Here is a 23,771-nt window from a genome sequence, read left to right as displayed (position 1 = left end):
GTGGACTGAAGCTCACACTTTACTACACTCATCAAGACTAGAGGAGAGTGGACTGAAGCTCACACTTTACTACACTCATCAAGACTAGAGGAGAGTGGACTGAAGCTCACACTTTACTACACTCATCAAGACTAGAGGAGAGTGACTGAAGCTCACACTTTACTACACTCATCACGACTAGAGGAGAGTGGACTGAAGCTCACACTTTACTACACTCATCAAGACTAGAGGAGAGTGGACTGAAGCTCACACTTTACTACACTCATCAAGACTAGAGGAGAGTGGACTGAAGCTCACACTTTACTACACTCATCAAGACTAGAGGAGAGTGACTGAAGCTCACACTTTACTACACTCATCAAGACTAGAGGAGAGTGGACTGAAGCTCACACTTTACTACACTCATCAAGACTAGAGGAGAGTGGACTGAAGCTCACACTTTACTACACTCATCAAGACTAGAGGAGAGTGACTGAAGCTCACACTTTACTACACTCATCAAGACTAGAGGAGAGTGACTGTAGCTCACACTTTACTACACTCATCAAGACTAGAGTGGACTGAAGCTCACACTTTACTACACTCATCAAGACTAGAGAGTGGACTGCAGCCCACACTTTACTACACTCATCAAGACTAGAGGAGAGTGACTGAAGCTCACACTTTACTACACTCATCAAGACTAGAGGAGAGTGGACTGAATCTCACACTTTACTACACTCATCAAGACTAGAGGAGAGTGACTGAATCTCACACTTTACTACACTCATCAAGACTAGAGGAGAGTGGACTGAAGCTCACACTTTACTACACTCATCACGACTAGAGGAGAGTGGACTGAAGCTCACACTTTACTACACTCATCAAGACTAGAGGAGAGTGACTGTAGCTCACACTTTACTACACTCATCAAGACTAGAGTGGACTGAAGCTCACACTTTACTACACTCATCAAGACTAGAGAGTGGACTGCAGCCCACACTTTACTACACTCATCAAGACTAGAGGAGAGTGACTGAAGCTCACACTTTACTACACTCATCAAGACTAGAGGAGAGTGGACTGAAGCTCACACTTTACTACACTCATCAAGACTATAGGATAGTGGACTGAAGCTCACACTTTACTACACTCATCAAGACTAGAGGAGAGTGGACTGAAGCTCACACTTTACTACACTCATCAAGACTAGAGTGGACTGAAGCTCACACTTTACTACACTCATCAAGACTAGAGGAGAGTGACTGAAGCTCACACTTTACTACACTCATCAAGACTAGAGGAGAGTGGAATGAAGCTCACACTTTACTACACTCATCAAGACTAGAGGAGAGTGACTGAAGCTCACACTTTACTACACTCATCAAGACTAGAGGAGAGTGGACTGAAGCTCACACTTTGCTACACTCATCAAGACTAGAGGAGAGTGGACTGAAGCTCACACTTTACTACACTCATCAAGACTAGAGGAGAGTGACTGAAGCTCACACTTTACTACACTCATCAAGACTAGAGGAGAGTGGACTGAAGCTCACACTTTACTACACTCATCAAGACTAGAGGAGAGTGAACTGAAGCTCACACTTTACTACACTCATCAAGACTAGAGGAGAGTGGAATGAAGCTCACACTTTACTACACTCATCAAGACTAGAGGAGAGTGACTGAAGCTCACACTTTACTACACTCATCAAGACTAGAGGAGAGTGCACTGAAGCTCACACTTTACTACACTCATCAAGACTAGAGGAGAGTGGACTGAAGCTCACACTTTACTACACTCATCAAGACTAGAGGAGAGTGAAAAGAAACACAAAATGGGTAGGGAGCATCCAACCATGCACCTCTGATCTTAACCTTAGGTTTTTTGGACAGTGCTCTAACCAACTGAGCTATTGCCGCCCCCACGGCCAGTGAAGAACCTTAAGATGTATTACCTGTACAATATACACCTGGTTGGTGTGTAACGAGATAAGAAGCTCGATGACTTTGTACTTGAAGTGACGCAGCTGTTTGGCTGTATGGATTTTCACATTATAGATTTCTGTGTCCTCCTTGCGCAATTTTCCAAGAGACTGAGGCTGGACTACCCGCTGAACTAGCTTTTCTATAAAGATAAATACCATTCTGAATTTTCATCACAAACTTTTGTTTACAATACTACACAACAAATGGAAACGTATATTCTTGTATCTATAACAACAGCTTACCATAAGTAAAGAACAGATGAAAATCTTTACTTTAATTATTATGTAAGCAGAAAAATATCTAACTGACAATTCTGAATTTTAATATTTGCAGTATCTAAAACATACCCTCTGTTTTATCATCCGGCAGTTCTTCCAGATATTTGATGGCCGCTGAGGCAAACACAAGTTGTGTTGTCGCAGAGAACTGCCCAGAGAGTTGTAAACAGAACTCCATATCCTTGGAAAGTATCTACAAATGATACAAATACAATATTATTACACAATATAAGTGTTGTATACTAGAGATAGAGATGTTGGTTTTTTATCCCACAAACATGAACCTGTTGTCATTAATTACAGTCCTAATGATAGGACAGCTATGAAATAATGACAGACTTTGCGATCTGTTTTCCCCAGTTTCTGGCAGGCCTTGACAAAGACATTCAAGGTTTGTATCAACTTCTTAAGGTCATTTTTAACAATAATGTAGTAGCCATATAAAGGCCTGATATATTTTGCAATGAAATCTCTGAATATAGCATTAAAACATCACAAAATATAACTACATATTATTGTATTTACATGGACACATCAGTGTATCTGGAATATCCTACCTCACGCTCAGTGGCTGGTGTATCGTCAGTGGACTGGGTTCCCCTGGTAACCAGGTGAGTGACTAGTAAGAGTAGGGTACGCCAAAGGTACTGATCCTCTCCTACAATCTGTATGAGTTTGGTGAACAGCATCAGGCGGCGGTGATCGGGGATGTGGGGGTAGGCGTCCACAAACACGCGGATCACCATGGTGATGACATCCTCCACTTTATTAGACACGCCTTTCGGTACCCTGGTTCTCTGTTCACAGGCCTGAAACCATCAACAATCACCACTTCTTGTACTATTATTTAGGAATTGAGGGAGTTTTATTTAAAATATTTTGGGAATAATATGTCTAATGTCGAGCACAAAAACAAGCAGTTTCAGTCATAATCCCAATCTGTCATACTGACCACAGATTTTTCATCTATTACAAGGTGTAAAGACATAAGACATATTACCAGGTGTAAAGACATGTGACATATTACCAGGTGTAAAGACACGTGACATATTACAAGGTGTAAAGACACGTGACATATTACCAGGTGTAAAGACACAAGACATATTACCAGGTGTAAAGACATGTGACATAATACCAGGTGTATAGACACACGTGACATATTACCAGGTGTAAAGACACGTGACATATTACCAGGTGTAAAGACACGTGACATATTACCAGGTGTAAAGACATGTGACATATTACCAGGTGTAAAGACATGTGACATATTACCAGGCGTAAAGACACGTGACATATTACCAGGTGTAAAGACACGTGACATATTACCAGGTGTAAAGACACGTGACATATTACCAGGTGTAAAGACACGTGACATATTACCAGGTGTAAAGACACGTGACATATTACCAGGTGTAAAGACATGTGACATATTACCAGGTGTAAAGACATGCAAAAATCTCCACTGTAGTTTAATATACTGTGTATAGCAACAACCTTTCACTTTCATCCTGAAAAATAAAATATCTCCGACACCGTTTATAGGATGACAACCTGAACTTTGACGCTGTACTGTGATATACTTACTGGTATGACAGTTTCTATGATGACAACCTGAACTTTGACGCTGTACTGTGATATACTTACTGGTATGACAGTTTCTATGATGACAACCTGAACTTTGACGCTGTACTGTGATATACTTACTGGTATGACAGTTTCTATGATGACAACCTGAACTTTGACGCTGTACTGTGATATACTTACTGGTATGACAGTTTCCATGATGACAACCTGAACTTTGAAGCTGTACTGTGATATACTTACTGGTATGACAGTTTCCAGGATGACAATAAGAACTTTGACGCTGTACTGTGGTATACTTACTGGTATGACAGTTTCCATGATGACAACCTGAACTTTGAAGCTGTACTGTGATATACTTACTGGTATGACAGTTTCCAGGATGACAATAAGAACTTTGACGCTGTACTGTGGTATACTTACTGGTATGACAGTTTCCAGGATGACAACCTGAACTTTGACGCTGTACTGTCATATACTTACTGGTATGACAGTTTCCATGATGACAACCTGAACTTTGACGCTGTACTGTGATATACTTACTGGTATGACAGTTTCCAGGATGACAATAAGAACTTTGACGCTGTACTGTGGTATACTTACTGGTATGACAGTTTCTATGATGACAACCTGAACTTTGACGCTGTACTGTGATATACTTACTGGTATGACAGTTTCTATGATGACAACCTGAACTTTGACGCTGTACTGTGATATACTTACTGGTATGACAGTTTCTATGATGACAACCTGAACTTTGACGCTGTACTGTGATATACTTACTGGTATGACAGTTTCTATGATGACAACCTGAACTTTGACGCTGTACTGTGATATACTTACTGGTATGACAGTTTCCATGATGACAACCTGAACTTTGAAGCTGTACTGTGATATACTTACTGGTATGACAGTTTCCAGGATGACAATAAGAACTTTGACGCTGTACTGTGGTATACTTACTGGTATGACAGTTTCCATGATGACAACCTGAACTTTGAAGCTGTACTGTGATATACTTACTGGTATGACAGTTTCCAGGATGACAATAAGAACTTTGACGCTGTACTGTGGTATACTTACTGGTATGACAGTTTCCAGGATGACAACCTGAACTTTGACGCTGTACTGTCATATACTTACTGGTATGACAGTTTCCATGATGACAACCTGAACTTTGACGCTGTACTGTGATATACTTACTGGTATGACAGTTTCCAGGATGACAATAAGAACTTTGACGCTGTACTGTGGTATACTTACTGGTATGACAGTTTCCAGGATGACAACCTGAACTTTGACGCTGTACTGTCATATACTTACTGGTATGACAGTTTCCATGATGACAACCTGAACTTTGACGCTGTACTGTGATATACTTACTGGTATGACAGTTTCCAGGATGACAATAAGAACTTTGACGCTGTACTGTGGTATACTTACTGGTATGACAGTTTCCAGGATGACAACCTGAACTTTGACGCTGTACTGTGATATACTTACTGGTATGACAGTTTCCAGGATGACAACCTGAACTTTGACGCTGTACTGTGATATACTTACTGGTATTAAAGTTTCTATGATGACAATAAGAACTTTGACGCTGTACTGTGATATACTTACTGGTATGACAGTTTCCAGGATGACAACCTGAACTTTGACGCTGTACTGTGATATACTTACTGGTATGACAGTTTCCAGGATTACAATAAGAACTTTGACGCTGTACTGTGATATACTTACTGGTATGACAGTTTCCAGGATAACAATAAGAACTTTGACGCTGTACTGTCATATACTTACTGGTATGACAGTTTCTATGATGACAATAAGAACTTTGAAGCTGTACTGTCATATACTTACTGGTATGACAGTTTCCAGGATGACAATAAGAACTTTGAAGCTGTACTTTGGTATACTTACTGGTATGACAGTTTCCAGGATTACAATAAGAACTTTGACGCTGTACTGTCATATACTTACTGGTATGACAGTTTCCAGGATGACAATAAGAACTTTGAAGCTGTACTTTGGTATACTTACTGGTATGACAGTTTCCAGGATGACAATAAGAACTTTGAATCTGTACTGTGGTATACTTACTGGTATGACAGTTTCCAGGATGACAATAAGAACTTTGAATCTGTACTGTGGTATACTTACTGTTATAAGAGCTGGTATGACAGTTTCCATGATGACAATAAGAACTTTGAAGCTGTACTGTGGTATACTTACTGTTATAAGAGCTGGTATGACAGTCTCCAGGATACGCCCAATGATCTGTATACTGTAAGAATCATCTTGTCGTAGGATGTTGGCACCCATGAATGTGAACACAGACATCACGTTGTGTAGTAGGTGTTCCTGAGATAAAAACATGTACATGAATCAAGTCTTGTTCTTATCATTCTCAACATATTTTTTCCCAGAAATATTAACTGAGTCTTCTGATAAACAAACCAATTTTCTCTTAACAGCATCTAAATTAAAGGGAAAATGAACACAGGAATTTAGGGAGACATATCCAGGAAAATGCAGCAGTTAAAAACAACAGGGTCAGATCTTACTACCAGTACTTACAGGGTAAAGTCTAGCAGCCGTCGTCAGAACCAACAAGGCCTGATTGTGAGTTTGCGGGTTACTGGATGTTCTTATTGCCTGAACAATCAACTCCATGTTGAATTTCTGTTCCTCAATTGCTTCTGTAACAAATGATATAATCCAAACAAGAGAATATGAATGATCGTCTTATGGTCATTGCACATAGATCCCAACAACACATTTTTTAATTAATTATTTTCCCCTTAAATAATTAACATATCGCAACATAAGTACGGGAGACAAAACATTTGTATGACTTATCCTATAATATGGTTTCAATTTAAATGTCTACGCACAACTTCCAAGATTACCAAGGGGTTTTAAGGGTTTCTCCTAATTTAATACAAACACACAATAGATACAATATTTTAGACTGAGAAGGTTTCTTACTTTTCTCTTCCTGGTCAGATTGGATCTTTTGACACACATGGTTGATCAGAGACAGAATGAGCTGTTTGATGTACTCGGCGGAGCTGTGCTGATCCGAGTCCAACACACTGTAATAGTATATATATCCAAACATCTGAATTTTAATCCATTTTTCCCCAAATATTTTTCCAAGATTTTTCCCCCAAATATTTTTCACAAGGATTAATTATTCTATCACTTTAAATAGATGTTATCTTTACAAATCATTTCACCAATAAATGAACAAACATTAGCAGGTAATGTAAGATTCAGTCGATTAAACTGTCACATTAACTTATTTGTTAATTGATATTAAGGTAGTTGTTAATTGATATTAAGGTAGTTGTTAATTGATATTAAGCTAGTTTTTAATTGATATTAAGCTAGTTGTTAATTGATATTAAGCTAGTTGTTAATTGATATTAAGCTAGTTGTTAATTGATATTAAGCTAGTTGTTAATTGATATGTGTAGTTACATTATATCAACATATCCATGAAAGCCTTGTGTTTCCAGTAGATCCATGATAGTGAAAAACAAAACATCACAGGAAGTTCAGCAGTTTTTTTTTCTTTGTATGAATTCAAATAACATACTTGTACATTAATTCTGATGAAATACTTTGTTCATTCCAATTAATAGTAATGAAACTAGTTACGTAGCACATTGTTAAATAGTAATTGGGCAGAATTAATCTGTACCTATTTGTATCATTGACAGTGTATGGTAGAATTGGTCTAACCAGCTATATCTACAGATCATCAGTTAGAAGGTCAGTGGAATGTAGGATTAAACAGTAAGAAGAATATCATTTGCTAACAATATAACAGATGGGTACTATATTTACCGTGTCAGGAGTTGGAAACATAGAGGCAGGAGAAGGGGACTGTTGGCGAGCTTCTTCTTCTCCTGAATACCCTCTAAGATCAGGGTAGTGCGACGCCAGCCTGCCTGGTTAAATTCCTCATCTGTCTCAGATTGTTGTCTAAAGAATGAAACAAACAAATCATTACAAATTATTTTGGTTTATAGGACAAAAATCTAACTAAAAATTCCCATATTCCAAACTCTATCAACATAATTATGAATTAAGTTTAAGTAACATGGTTTTTGCCTGATAGAAATTTGACATGGTAGCCTTAGGACTCTCACCTTTTCCTCCTTTTGGTCTCCTTGACTGTTTTGGCCGAGTTAGATGTAGTTTTCCAACAGGACTGAAGCTCCTCTACAACATCTGCTGACTCTAAGGGCAGCTGTAAGTCACAAGTATAGATAGATTACATTTGGACCTCATCATTTTGGCAATAACATTTTGGAGTTGCAGTTGAAATCTTGCATTTCTGCCACAATTTATCAAGAGACTTGTGTATAATCTCAGAAATATTGCTGTGATATTTCTTCAATGGAAATATTTTAGATACTGTCTTTTTTTAAACTTAAATTGTGTGATTTCTTTCATTTCATTCTATCACAGATAAAATCATAGAAATATACTGTAATCATTTCATAAATCAATCAAATAATTTATATTGAATTTGATTCATTTTGATACTTAATGCTGGTGCTCAAAATGTACTGTACTACACTGTGTTAGGACCACACCTTCACTGTCAGACGACTATATCAAATGATTGCATCAATAGCCATTGGGGTTGATGTTTTAATCATGACTATAATTTTTGGTGTGTATGGTAATTTTATTTATACTTTTACAAACTGTTATTTTATCTGTTTTAGAAAAGTGACAAGCTGTTATTGAAATTTGTTCTGTGGACTGCAGGAGGTTCCATTAAATACAGTTCCTAGCCCTTTAAGACTGACCTTGACTTACCTGTTTGATGACTATGGAGACCTATGTCGGTGTCCCCTTGACTTACCTGTTTGATGACTATGGAGACCTATGTCTGTGTGACCTTGACTTACCTGTTGGTGACTGTGGAGACCTATGTCTGTGTGACCTTGACTTACCTGTTTGATGACTGTGGAGACCTATGTCTGTGTGACCTTGACTTACCTTTTTGATGACTGTGGAGACCTGTTTGTGTGACCTTGACTTTCCTGTTTGATGACTATGGAGACCTATGTCTGTGTGACCTTGACTTACCTGTTTGATGACTGTGGAGACCTATGTCTGTGTGACCTTGACTTATCTGTTTGATGACTGTGGAGACCTATGTCTGTGTGACCTAGACTTACCTGTTTGATGATTTTGGAGACATGTGTCTGTGTGACCTTGACTTACCTGTTTGATGACTGTGGAGACCTATGTCTGTGTGACCGTGACTTACCTGTTTGATGACCGTGGAGACCTATGTCTGTGTGACCGTGACTTACCTGTTTGATGACTGTGGAGACCTATGTCTGTGTGACCTTGACTTACCTGTTTGATGACTGTGGAGACCTATGTCTGTGTGACCTTGACCTACCTGTTTGATGATTTTGGAGACATGTGTCTGTGTGACCTTGACTTACCTGTTTGATGACTGTGGAGACCTATGTCTGTGTGACCTTGACTTACCTGTTTGATGACTGTGGAGACCTTTGTCTGTGTGACCTTAACTTACCTGTTTGATGACTGTGGAGACCTATGTCTGTGTGACCTTGACTTACCTGTTTGATGACTGTGGAGACCTGTTTGTGTGACCTTGACTTACCTGTTTGATGACTGTGGAGACCTATGTCTGTGTGACCTTGACTTACCTGTTTGATGATTTTGGAGACAGGTGTCTGTGTGACCTTGACTTACCTGTTTGATGACCTTGGAGACCTATGTCTGTGTGACCGTGACTTACCTGTTTGATGATTTTGGAGACATGTGTCTGTGTGACCTTGACCTACCTGTTTTATGACCTTCCTTACAGCAGCAGACACAACATGACTATCTGTAGAGACCCACACATCAATCAGACAGGTGAGGAGGGTCCTCTGGCTGGCCTCTGGCAAGGCTGTGTACAGGAGTTTGTCAATCTACAAAACCATATACAGACTTGATAGCATTAGGGTGAAGTTACATAATCTTTATATATGTGGTACATTTAATATGGGGATCCTTTCAATACGTTTCTAAAGAAGTAGCATAAAAGTGAATCTGTCAAAATTCAAAGTAGCTACACTCATTTTGTTTTTTTCATCATTCTCAAAATTAAATTATGCAAAACTGAGGATCATGGAGAACCTACATATGATATTCTATACAGAGCCATTCATTTCCCCCCAGAAATAGCAATAACAAGGACTGTTAAAGGATAGACGGACAATACAGACACAGATGAAGGTCAATTTAAACAGCCCACCACCTGATGATAGTGGGCAAACGATGTACCCATGTAACCAACACAAACGATGTTCCCATGTAACCAACACAAACGATGTACCCATGTAACCAACACAAACGATGTACCCATGTAACCAACACAAACGATGTACCCATGTAACCAACACAAACGATGTACCCATGTAACCAACACAAACGATGTACCCATGTAACCAACACAAACGATGTACCCATGTAACCAACACAAACGATGTACCCATGTAACCAACACAAACGATGTACCCATGTAACCAACACAAACGATGTACCCATGTAACCAACACAAACGATGTACCCATGCAATCAATATTCTCTATTTTCTTTCAAAGATTGTTGTATTGGTAAAAGAACCCTTGTCCGAGAAATCGCAATAAAGATCAAACTTGGCAACAATGTTGAGAATTGAACAACAGGAGATTAAATGGAAATCAGTCATCTATTATTACCTGGCCAAGTGCACAAAGCTGCACAGTAGTTGTACTTTCATCTGGTCCATAGGATGTTTGAAGGGCCTTTGTAAAGAGTTGTAGTCCTTGTCCACCAGAGGGCAGCAGTGCTGCTGTTTCATGTGTGAATCGCTGTAGTATCATCAGTATACTGTCAAACTTGGTTCTGTTAGTATTATCATTGTCAATGTCAGACAATAGCTTTGTCAGCAGAGGAAACAGATCTTGTAACAGTTTCTGAAAAAGTCATAATTCAATTTATAACTTCTTTAAATTATGAAAATACATACACTTGGAGGATAAACATAAGATAAAAAAAACTTATACATTTGTACATGTAAAATCCCTGTCTTCCCATGACCTTGACATGTGGGAGGTTGTAAAATCCCTGTCTTCCCATGACCTTGACATGTGGGAGGGTGTTAAATCCATGAAAACAAACTTGTAAAAACCAGTTCAGAATGTAACAGAGACCATTAAACAAGAGGCCCATTGGCCTTAATGGTCACCTGAGTCTTAAACATGTAACTATCTCTTATGTATTTACAATGTATTTCTATTTACAATGTATTTCTAATTACAATGTATTTCTAATTACAATGTATTTCTATTTACAATGTATTTCTATTTACAATGTATTTCTAATTACAATGTATTTCTATTTACAATGTATTTCTATTTACAATTTCGCCCCTCCTCATAATTCTAACCATTTTTGAATACTTTTCATTAAAATGTGATTTTCCTACATAAACTATTATATAATAGTAAATTAAAGCACCTCTCCAGGCAGAGACATGAAATCTATGGGCCATGAAATTTACAATTTTGATAAATCTCCTTAAAATCTTTCCATCAATGAAGAGTATTTCATTCTGCCATAATCTGGGCCATGAGAACTAGATTTTTGAAATATCAGTCAATTTGACCCCTGTTGGCCCTGAGGGGCAAGGACCATACAATATTTACAATTTTGGTAGACATTCAGTCAAGGAAGGTTTCTGCATAATTTCATCAAAAATAGTTCTGGAGTTTTTGAGAAGTTAAAAATGAGTTAACTAATGATAAACGAAGGATGATGACAGACAAAGCCAGATTGGAAAAGGTCATTAAGCTTTGCTCAGGTGACCTGAAAAGTCCTACAAACTACAACTAGTGGTAAATGATACTAAGGACAGTCACAAGTTTAGCACTCTGTGCAATAATACACACAGAACTAAATTTGGTACTCAAACCATGTGTAGTCTATAATTTTGATATATTAAAAACATGTGGCAGCCATTATAGATGTGCAAAAGACTTATTGTTCACTACTACATAAAAAAAGGAATGTCTTCATTCTGCCGCCCTACATCATCATGTGATAAGATATAGCAGATCTTTTCTTTCTCTGTGGTACACAGGTAAAAGCATGAGCACCACCAATGGATCCAGAGTATCGTAAATAGGTCAAGATCATCACCAATGGATCAAAGATCGTCACCAATGGATCAAAGAGCACCACAAACGGATCAAAGAGCACCACAAACGGATCAAAGAGCACCACAAACGGATCAAAGAGCACCACAAACGGATCAAAGAGCACCACAAACAGATCAGAGATCATCACCAATGGATCAAGAGCACCACAAATGGATCAAAGAGCACCACAAATGGATGCCTAATGTGCCTGTCTGACCCATTTCCCAGGTATTTTTCATGTTAATATTTAAGGAACCAAGTAGCAAAAACTAAATATAACAATTTATTGCATTTTTGCCAGTGAAAATATAAGTTTTGCAGTGAAAATATAAGTTTTTCGTTTTTGATCAATGAGAGCGGACCTTTGTATTCACCTTGTTGAAACTTTTGATTTTTCCAATTGAAGCGGAGATAGATCAATTAGTTATTTTGCTGTATTTCTGAAATTTTCGGACTAGTTTTTGACAAAATACTCGCTACACGCTCTTCGCCCACAGGTTCTCTGATAACAGCAGGAAATGCTCAAATTGCCTCGATCAGTCCTTTCAAAATGGCGCCGTCAAATTGATGTGGAGTAACGTCACGAAGAGATGACGTCATTACTGATTCCCTCACTTTTTGACATTATTAATTTTTCAATGTTTTTAATTTTGTTTTTACACTTATGAAATGCAATAAATAGAAAATTGAATGGTTTCCTGTTAAATATAACGTATATTACACTCGTATGACAGAATATTTCAATATTTTTCACTCGTGCTTTGCACTCGTGAAAATATCGATATTCTGTCATACTCGTAAAATATATGTTATATTAAACGGGAAACCATTCAATATCCTCTATATATGGAAAGATAATTGGCCACATATTAAACGGGAAACCATTCAATATCCTCTATATATGGAAAGATAATTGGCCACATATTAAACGGGAAACCATTCAATATCCTCTATATATGCAAAGATAATGGGGCCAATAACACATTATGTGACATAACTGTAGATCACTGAAGATATTTGCCATCAAACTTTAACTAGCTGTTGACGGACAGAGGGATGACCGGATGGTTGGATGGCTGGATGCATATAATGCCTGTCGAAATTTGACGGATTTATACAAAAAGAAGACACAAAAAAAAAAAAAAAGAAGTTTTACCTGTATCTCAAGACCCTGTAGTAGCTCCAGTGCTGCCCTCTGTATGTAGGCTGGGGTTTCTATAGCAACAATAAGGGTTACTATCATGTCAAATGCTTTTGATTTAAGATCTTGTGTTAATGACTTTCTCTTCTTATGAGGTGAGTTCATTGTTGCTTCTTTGTCACAATCTTTGAAAACTGTTGCAATAACCTTTGGAAAAAAAAGAAAACATTTATGAATTATAAACAAATAGAACTGTATGCTGAAGGGTAAAGTGACACACTACCAACACTAACTACAAGTTGTCATGGAAGAGTGAAAAAATCAGATCCCATTCACATCTTTGCAGTTTGTTGATTTTACAGCACAGAACATCAGATCATTGACGGTATCAGCAAGGTCGTTCATTAGATTAAGGGTTATGAGTTTGACATCTGAACACAACAATAGGACTATTGGTTTGTAATTTGCTCACAACAAAAGGTGCACTGATTTGTCTTTCCCACACAACAGTAGGTGTATTGGCCAATCAGCTGATATTTAACGGTCTGACGTCCCTCACTGTAACTAAGTTGTTGTCAAGGTTACTTACCCTAGAGATATAACTACTATCAGCTGATATTTAACGATCTGTTGACCCTCACTGTAACTAAGTTGTTGTCAAGGTTACTTACCCGAGAGACATAACTACTATCAGCTGATATCTCAGGCTGACAGCGTATCAACTTTTTAACGAGTGGTAACATCTCATGATCTGTTTCCTGAAGTAGAGTCCCCATGGCAACTACACATTCCACAGCCATGTCCCGGAGTGACTGGTGGGGTGACGTCATTGCTACCATTATGTTCATCAGTACTGTAACAGGTGATTAGGGAAAATTCATTATGTTCATCAGTACTGTAACAGGTGATTAGGGAAAATTAATTATATTTATAACTTATGATTAATTCTGAAAAAGCAAATGATTATATCACTAGAAAATGTCTGTAAGACATAAATGCCCCTGCCTTCACTTTACACCCTGAAACACAGTTTGGTGAGGATTGCATTGGTATGGGACGGGACAACACGGGACGGGACGGGACGGGACGGGACGGGACGGGACGGGACGGGACGGGACGGGACGGGATGGGACGGGAAGGGACGGGAAGGGACGGGATGGGACGGGACAATACAGGACGGGACGGGAAGGGACGGGACAGGAAGGGACGGGACGGGAACGGAACAGACATTGATAACAATGTATAACACACCAAGTAAAATTATCAGTTAGCAGCTATATTTAGACGTCATAAAATCTGTCCTCAGGTTTAAACTGACCATTTACAATATTGTTTATTTTTCATATACTGTATCTACTGTACTTATCAAGCTTTACCTAGCTACTTAATGCCACAACATTCAGAATTATGTTACAAACAGGAGGAATCTCTTAGTCAAGTTAATATAGTAAGGAACAATTATCAACCAAATCTTACCAGGAGTGATGTTTGTGTGAATGACATTGACCTCTTCAGGGGTCAAGTTGAGCAGGTGAGCCTTGCCTATCTGTAGAGCACTAGCCTGGGTGATGACAGTCAGTTCTAGAGATGTGTTGTCAGGGTTACTGTGCTGTGTCCACATCAGTCCCAGCATCCGGAGAAGGAGAAGTATGTCCGGAAAGGTCCCCTGGAAATTATATAATGTATACTTTTTAGAGCATTTCATAACAGAAATCAAATTAAATCTAGACAAACTAAAACACACATGTAGAGTACTAAATCCAGACAAACTAAAACACACATGTAGAGTACAATGTTGTTCATTATTATTGATGTACAAAGTACAATGACAAACATGAATTGAGCTTAAGTGATAAACATAATCTTACATATCATATTAAAATTCTCTGTATATTTATCTACCGTGGTATATTTCCCGAGAAGTTCTCTGTATATTTATCTAACGTGGTATATTTCCCGAGAAGTTCTCTGTATATTTATCTAACGTGGTATATTTCCCGAGAAGTTCTCTGTATATTTATCTAACGTGGTATATTCCAGGAGTAATTCTCTGTATATTTATCTACCGTGGTATATTCCAGGAGTAGTTCTCTGTATATTTATCTACCGTGGTATATTCCAGGAGTAGTTCTCTGTATATTTATCTACCGTGGTATATTTTCCGAGAAGTTCTCTGTATATTTATCTACCGTGGCATATTCCAGGAGTAATTCTCTGTATATTTATCTACCATGGTATATTTCCTGAGAAGTTCTCTGTATATTTATCTACCGTGGTATATTCCAGGAGTAATTCTCTGTATATTTATCTACCTTGGTATATTCCAGGAGTAGTTCTCTGTATATTTATCTACCGTGGTATATTCCAGGAGTAATTCTACGTATATTTATCTACCGTGGTATATTTCCCGAGAAGTTCTCTGTATATTTATCTACCGTGGTATATTTCCCGAGTAGTTCTCTGTATATTTATCTACCGTGGTATATTCCAGGAGTAATTCTCTGTATATTTATCTACCGTGGTATATTCCAGGAGTAATTATCTGTATATTTATCTACCTTGGTATATTTCCCGAGTAATTCTCTGTATATTTGTCTACCGTGGTATATTCCAGGAGTAATTCTCTGTATATTTATCTACCGTGGTATATTTCCCGAGTAATTCTCTGTATATTTGTCTACCGTGGTATATTCCAGGAGTAATTCTCTGTATATTTATCTACCGTGGTATATTTCCCGAGTAGTTCTCTGTATATTTATCTACCGTGGTATATTTCCTGAGAAGTTCTCTGTATATTTATCTACCGTGGTATATTTCCCGAGTAGTTCTCTGTATATTTATCTACCGTGGTATATTCCAGGAGTAATTCTCTGTATATTTATCTACCGTGGTATATTTCCCGAGTAGTTCTCTGTATATTTATCTACCGTGGTATATTCCAGGAGTAATTCTACGTATATTTATCTACCGTGGTATATTTCCCGAGTAGTTCTCTGTATATTTATCTACCGTGGTATATTCCAGTAGTAGTTCTCTGTATATTTATCTACCGTGGTATATTCCAGGAGTAGTTCTCTGTATATTTATCTACCGTGGTATATTCCAGGAGTAGTTCTCTGTATATTTATCTACCGTGGTATATTCCAGGAGTAGTTCTCTGTATATTTATCTACCGTGGTATATTTCCCGAGTAGTTCTCTGTATATTTATCTACCTTGGTATATTCCAGTAGTAGTTCTCTGTACTGCTGACTGTAGGAGCTTCCAGAAGATGACTTCAGCAATAGATTAAATGTCTTCACCAGTAAGATAGTTAGCTTGTCCTTGTCAAGGTCATCACAGCAACGCCAAAATTTGGTCTCTGGAATGAAAAATTAACCAATAGATTTCTTTCAATGGTTATGGTCATAATTGATTATTTGTAACATTGAATCATAGAAATGTTTAACAACTTGTAATGGCTTAAAATCTACTTAACCCAGACCCTAGAATAACCCCAGCAAAACTTAACACACTAAATCACCTACCTCCAGGTAAACATCACAGTAAAACTAGGCAACATTGATGACAACATTAGCCTCCATCACTTACCGGTACTGGCACGCTGTCCTAGATGACAATGGTAGCCTTCATCACTTACCGGTACTTGGCACGCTGTCCTAGATGACAACAGTAGCCTTCATCACTTACCGGTACTTGGCACGCTGTCCTAGATGACAATGGTAGCCTTCATCACTTACCCGTACTTGGCACGCTGTCCTAGATGACAACGGTAGCCTTCATCACTTACCTGTTCTTGGCATGCTGTCCTAGATGACAATGGTAGCCTCCATCACTTACCTGTACTTGGCACCATGTCCTAGATGACAACAGTAGCCTTCATCACTTACCCGTACTTGGCATGTTGTCCTAGATGACAATGGTAGCCTTCATCAGTACTTGGCAGGCTGTCCTAGATGACAATGGTAGCCTCCATCACTTACCTGTACTTGGCACCCTGTCCTAGATGACAACGGTAGCCTTCATCACTTACCCGTACTTGGCACGCTGTCCTAGATGACAATGGTAGCCTTCATCACTTACCCGTACTTGGCATGTTGTCCTAGATGACAATGGTAGCCTTCATCACTTACCGGTACTTGGCATGCTGTCCTAGATGACAACGGTAGCCTTCATCACTTACCCGTACTTGATACGCTGTCCTAGATGACAACGGTAGCCTTCATCACTTACCTGTACTCGGCACGCTGTCCTAGATGACAACGGTAGCCTCCATCACTTACCCGTACTCGGCACGCTGTCCTAGATGACAACGGTAGCCTTCATCACTTACCCGTACTTGGCACGCTGTCCTAGATGACAACGGTAGCCTTCATCACTTTACCGTACTTGGCACCCTGTCCTAGATGACAATGGTAGCCTTCGTCACTTACCCGTACTTGGTACGCTGTCCTAGATGACAACAGTAGCCTTCATCACTTACCCGTACTTGGCACGCTGTCCTAGATGACAACAGTAGCCTCCATCACTTACCGGTACTTGGCACGCTGTCCTAGATGACAACAGTAGCCTCCATCACTTACCGGTACTTGGCACGCTGTCCTAGATGACAACAGTAGCCTCCATCACTTACCGGTACTTGGCACGCTGTCCTAGATGACAACAGTAGCCTCCATCACTTACCGGTACTTGGCACGCTGTCCTAGATGACAACAGTAGCCTCCATCACTTACCAGTACTTGGCACGCAGTCCTAGATGACAACAGTAGCCTTCATCACTTACCCGTACTTGGCACGCTGTCTTAGATGACAACAGTAGCCTTCATCACTTACCCGTACTTGGCACGCTGTCTTAGATGACAACAGTAGCCTCCATCACTTACCGGTACTTGGCACGCTGTCCTAGATGACAACAGTAGCCTCCATCACTTACCGGTACTTGGCACGCTGTCCTAGATGACAACAGTAGCCTCCATCACTTACCGGTACTTGGCACGCTGTCCTAGATGACAACAGTAGCCTTCATCACTTACCTGTACTTGGCACGCTGTCCTAGATGACAATGGTAGCCTCCATCACTTACCGGTACTTGGCACGCTGTCCTAGATGACAACAGTAGCCTCCATCACTTACCAGTACTTGGCACGCAGTCCTAGATGACAACAGTAGCCTTCATCACTTACCCGTACTTGGCACGCTGTCTTAGATGACAACAGTAGCCTTCATCACTTACCTGTACTTGGCACGCTGTCCTAGATGACAACGGTAGCCTTCATCACTTACCCGTACTTGGCACACTGTCCTAGATGACAACGGTAGCCTTCATCACTTACCCGTACTTGGCACCCTGTCCTAGATGACAGTGGTAGCCTTCATCACTTACCGGTACTTGGCACGCTGTCCTAGATGACAATGGTAGCCTTCATCACTTACCGGTACTTGGCACGCTGTCCTAGATGACAACAGTAGCCTTCATCACTTACCGGTACTTGGCACACTGTCCTTGAAATCAGATAAACACAGGACTGTTCTGTTCAGCAGGGTCAGTAGAAAGGTCTCCTCGAGGCTTTTCTGGTTGTACAGGTCTTTAGAAACTTTGGTCACTTCCTCGTGCAGAGAACCGTAAGAATTCTTTTTCTTCTGACCTTTCATTTCCCTGTCCTATTAATATCAGAAAAAAAAACAGAAAATAATTCACAGTATTGTTAAAATAATTGTATCTACAGATTATAATTGTGTATTTTAAACATTCTTAACGTTCATTTCAATTTCATCCCAGCTCTCTGTGCCCATTTATTAAGACTAGGGTGTGTGGGTGTGTATGTGGGTGTGTTTGGGGGATGTGTGTGTTTGTAGTGTGAGGGATGGGTGTGTGTGGGGTTTGTGTGAGGGTGTGTGTGTGTGTGTGTGAGGGTATGTGGGGGGGGGGGGGGGCGAGATTGTCTGTCAGCTACTGACTGTTACTGTGTGCTGTTACCTGATTAAGAGCTCGCTGAATAAAGTCAATCTGTCGGCTACAGAGATTCGTTGTGAAGGTGGTGTTCTTCATAAGGTAGTCCACAAGTAGCAGCACCAGACATTTTGTCCTGTTGAACTTCCATTGACTGCTCCACAGGTCTATCTGGAGATGACACAACACTGACATTTATAGGGATGTAGAGATGTCACACAACACTGACATTTATAGGGATGTAGAGATGTCACAACACTGACATTTATAGGAATGTAGAGATGTCACAACACTGACATTTATAGGGATGTAGAGATGTCACAACACTGACATTTATAGGAATGTAGAGATGTCACAACACTGACATTTATAGGGATGTAGAGATGTCACAACACTGACATTTATAGGGATGTAGAGATGTCACAACACTGACATTTATAGAAATGTAGGACCAACTTTCTTTCACTAATTTACATCAAGAAATAACTCGACAGTAATATTTAATAGCAATGTAGAATTATAATTTTCAGTATTTTATTTCTTTCATTAAAAAACTGATTTACAACAAGAGATCTCATAAACCTGAATTGATCACTATGATAAGTAAGAACATTTACAGATACGGTTGAGCTTATTATTATTTCCCATACAAAACAATAACTATTGTATACTAACCAGATGCAATATTTCGTCCTGGTCCAAATCGGACATGCTTTTGCCCAGACAGCTCACCCATTCAATGTTAAATTCTGTGAGATGATTAACACGTTGTCTATAAACTTTTTTAACTGTAAAATTAGAAAGAAACAACAGTAATGTGGATCAGACTTTTCATAATAGAGACTTCATCTTTAATATCCTGAAAAATGTTCTACAGGTTGTTAAGGAGGACATTTCAGCGACTGCCAACTGTCATCTTCATCAGACTTGCAGAAAATTTAACTGGCTGTGATATACCACAGCCTAATCACATACCTCCCCCAGGTTGATATATGAGTATTGTTAGTAGTTTCATTAACCTCTATAAAATAAGAGTTGCTACCTTTAATCTCTATAAAATAAGAGTTGCTACCTTTAACCTCTATAAAATGAGTTGCTACCTTTAACCTCTATAAAATGAGAGTTGCTACCTTTAACCTCTATAAAATGAGAGTTGCTACCTTTAACCTCTATAAAATGGGAGTTGCTACCTTTAACCTCTATAAAATGAGAGTTGCTACCTTTAACCTCTATAAAATGGGAGTTGCTACCTTTAACCTCTATAAAATGGGAGTTGCTACCTTTAACCTCTATAAAATGAGAGTTGCTACCTTTAACCTCTATAAAATGGGAGTTGCTACCTTTAATCTCTATAAAATGAGAGCTGCTACCTTTAACCTGAGAGTTGCTACCTTTAACCTCTATAAAATGGGAGCTGCTACCTTTAATCTATAAAATGAGAGCTGCTACCTTTAATCTATAAAATGGGAGCTGCTACCTTTAACCTCTATAAAATGAGAGCTGCTACCTTTAATCTATAAAATGGGAGCTGCTACCTTTAATCTATAAAATGAGAGCTGCTACCTTTAATCTATAAAATGAGAGCTGCTACCTTTAACCTCTATAAAATGAGAGCTGCTACCTTTAATCTATAAAATGAGAGCTGCTACCTTTAATCTATAAAATGAGAGCTGCTACCTTTAATCTATAAAATGGGAGCTGCTACCTTTAATCTATAAAATGAGAGCTGCTACCTTTAATCTATAAAATGAGAGCTGCTACCTTTAACCTCTATAAAATGAGAGCTGCTACCTTTAATCTATAAAATGAGAGCTGCTACCTTTAATCTATAAAATGAGAGCTGCTACCTTTAATCTATAAAATGGGAGCTGCTACCTTTAATCTCTATAAAATGAGAGCTGCTTACCTTTAACCTCTATAAAATGGGAGTTGCTACCTTTAACCTCTATAAAATGGGAGTTGCTACCTACCTTTTTCAAGCTTCTGTAGTACAGTATTCCGTTTGCCTACTGGTGACACCAGCACACAGTTACACATCTTCATGCCTTCATTACTCAGTGTAAAGAAGTATCGTATCCCTGTGGCCGTGGCTTTGTCATCAAATTCTTTAGGACATTTACACATCAATGCCAGAGAAAACATCTCAACCTGCTTCCTATAATGTAATAAATGTACAAATCTTGTTGCCAGTTTTTGAATACTTAAAAAAATAAATTGAATATTTTCTCTGTATTACAGGCTACAGACATCTTTTGGAATGTGACTACCAATAACAATTAAGAATATCCATTCCATCCAACCCCTTCCACTACCCACCCAAACCACCAAAAAAACTTGTTTACATACTGGAAATCACCTGGATTTCGCAATTATTTTATTTCGCTGCTTTACCTCGTTAGACATATTCATGAAAAGTTGATTTCATGAACACTGATCTAGAAATGACTTTAACATCAAGAATGATGAACTTTTAGAGTCGTGGCCTCTGTAAGACCGATATATCGGTAACAGATAGCTTAGCCATCATGAAATCGTGATTTACTCTCCTCATGTATCATCACGGAAATAAATCACACTCGAAATATGAGTGATTTATAATATGAAATGATTTTTGAAAAGTTATTTCTGAATGATGCTACACTTAACTAACAGGTATACTGTGATACAGGGAAATGGGAGTTATCATATTGACCACTGGAATCAGGGACCATTTCATAGTAAACTTCTTACCACTGTGATTCCATTTTGCGATACTCTAAGGTTTTATCATCTGAGAGTCTTTTCTCTTCAGCTTTGGTATTCAGCATGTACAAAACTTCAAACAACTTGCTTTGGTCTTTCACAAACTTCCAAATGTTCTGTAAAGACAATACAAACATGACATGATATGCAGGAAAACGTCTAAATACAACCTTGATAATGTAGTGTAAAATGATATGTATTTTAATCTGATTGTGACTTGCCCAGGCCAGAATCTTGAAGCAGATAAACTGGTTTTTGTGATATGAATATAAAAACATCAGTCAATGTCGCCTCTTTAGGTGAGATTTGTGATATCAACATCAATGTCACCTCTTTAGGTGAGATTTGCGATATAAACAACATCAATGTCACCTCTTTAGGGGAGATCTGTGATATAAACAACATCAATGTCGCCTCTTTAGGTGAGATTTGTGATATAAACAACATCAATGTCGCCTCTTTAGGTGAGATTTGCGATATAAACAACATCAATGTCACCTCTTTAGGTGAGATTTGTGATATAAACAACATCGATGTCACCTCTTTAGGTGAGATCTGTAATATAAACAACATCAATGTCACCTCTTTAGGTGAGATCTGTGGTATAAACAACATCAATGTCACCTCTTTAGGTGAGATTTGTGATATAAACAACATCGATGTCACCTCTTTAGGTGAGATCTGTAATATAAACAACATCAATGTCGCCTCTTTAGGTGAGATCTGTGATATAAACAACATCAATGTCACCTCTTTAGGTGAGATCTGTGATATAAACAACATCAATGTCACCTCTTTAGGTGAGATTTGTGATATAAACAACATCAATGTCACCTCTTTAGGTGAGATCTGTGATATAAACAACATCAATGTCGCCTCTTTAAGTGAGATTTGTGATATAAACAACATCAATGTCACCTCTTTAGGTGAGATCTGTGATATAAACAACATCAATGTCACCTCTTTAGGTGAGATCTGTGATAAAAACAACATCAATGTCGCCACTTTAGGTGAGATCTGTGATATAAACAACATCAATGTCACCTCTTTAGGTGAGATCTGTGATATAAACAACATCAATGTCACCTGTTTAGGCGAGATTTGTGATATAAACAACATCAATGTCACCACTTAAGGTGAGATTTGTGATATAAACATCAATGTCACCTCTTTAGGTGAGATTTGTGATATAAACAACATCAATGTCACCTCTTTAGGTGAGATTTGTGATATAAACATCAGTCAATGTCACCTCTTTAGGTGAGATTTGTGATATAAACAACATCAATGTCACCACTTAAGGTGAGATTTGTGATATAAACATCAATGTCACCTCTTTAGGTGAGATCTGTGATATAAACAACATCAATGTCGCCTCTTTAGGTGAGATTTGTGATATAAACAACATCAATGTCACCTCTTTAGGTGAGATTTGTGATATAAACAACATCAATGTCACCTCTTTAGGTGAGATTTGTGATATAAACATCAATGTCACCTCTTTAGGTGAGATCTGTGATATAAACAACATCAATGTCGCCTCTTTAAGTGAGATTTGTGATATAAACATCAATGTCACCTCTTTAGGTGAGATTTGTGATATAAACAACATCAATGTCGCCTCTTTAGGTGAGATTTGTGATATAAACAACATCAATGTCACCTCTTTAGGTGAGTTTCTGTGATATAAACAACATCAATGTCACCTCTTTAGGTGAGATTTGTGATATAAACAACATCAATGTCACCTCTTTAGGTGAGTTTCTGTGATATAAACAACATCAATGTCACCTCTTTAGGTGAGATCTGTGATATAAACAACATCAATGTCACCTCTTTAGGTGAGATCTGTGATATAAACAACATCAATGTCACCTCTTTAGG

The 23,771-nt window shown here is 38.5% G+C and overlaps 1 protein-coding gene across 2 annotated transcripts in view; it reads right to left on the bottom strand.

Moving 5' to 3' along the window:
* The window catches only part of LOC117324972 (HEAT repeat-containing protein 1-like), a 64,949-nt gene that overhangs the window by 22,180 nt on the left and 18,998 nt on the right, over positions 1–23,771 (bottom strand). For both annotated transcript variants that reach the window (XM_033880821.1, XM_033880822.1), the window contains exons 11-29: positions 21,876–22,003; positions 21,116–21,300; positions 19,821–19,933; positions 19,173–19,316; positions 18,679–18,856; positions 16,411–16,556; positions 14,673–14,862; positions 13,868–14,049; positions 13,212–13,403; positions 10,595–10,831; positions 9,674–9,802; positions 7,988–8,088; positions 7,683–7,820; positions 6,819–6,925; positions 6,408–6,529; positions 6,063–6,191; positions 2,804–3,055; positions 2,316–2,439; positions 1,938–2,107 (exon numbers count right to left, since the gene is read on the bottom strand). In XM_033880821.1, coding sequence (XP_033736712.1) covers positions 1,938–2,107; positions 2,316–2,439; positions 2,804–3,055; positions 6,063–6,191; positions 6,408–6,529; positions 6,819–6,925; positions 7,683–7,820; positions 7,988–8,088; positions 9,674–9,802; positions 10,595–10,831; positions 13,212–13,403; positions 13,868–14,049; positions 14,673–14,862; positions 16,411–16,556; positions 18,679–18,856; positions 19,173–19,316; positions 19,821–19,933; positions 21,116–21,300; positions 21,876–22,003 — 2,967 coding nt within the window. The remainder of the gene's footprint in view (positions 1–1,937; positions 2,108–2,315; positions 2,440–2,803; positions 3,056–6,062; positions 6,192–6,407; positions 6,530–6,818; positions 6,926–7,682; positions 7,821–7,987; positions 8,089–9,673; positions 9,803–10,594; positions 10,832–13,211; positions 13,404–13,867; positions 14,050–14,672; positions 14,863–16,410; positions 16,557–18,678; positions 18,857–19,172; positions 19,317–19,820; positions 19,934–21,115; positions 21,301–21,875; positions 22,004–23,771) is intronic.

Source organism: Pecten maximus, chromosome 4 (assembly GCF_902652985.1).
Source record: "Pecten maximus chromosome 4, xPecMax1.1, whole genome shotgun sequence".
NCBI lineage: Eukaryota > Metazoa > Mollusca > Bivalvia > Pectinida > Pectinidae > Pecten > Pecten maximus.
The sequence above is the reverse complement of the archived record's forward strand: the minus strand, read 5'-3'. Positions and strand labels throughout refer to the sequence as shown.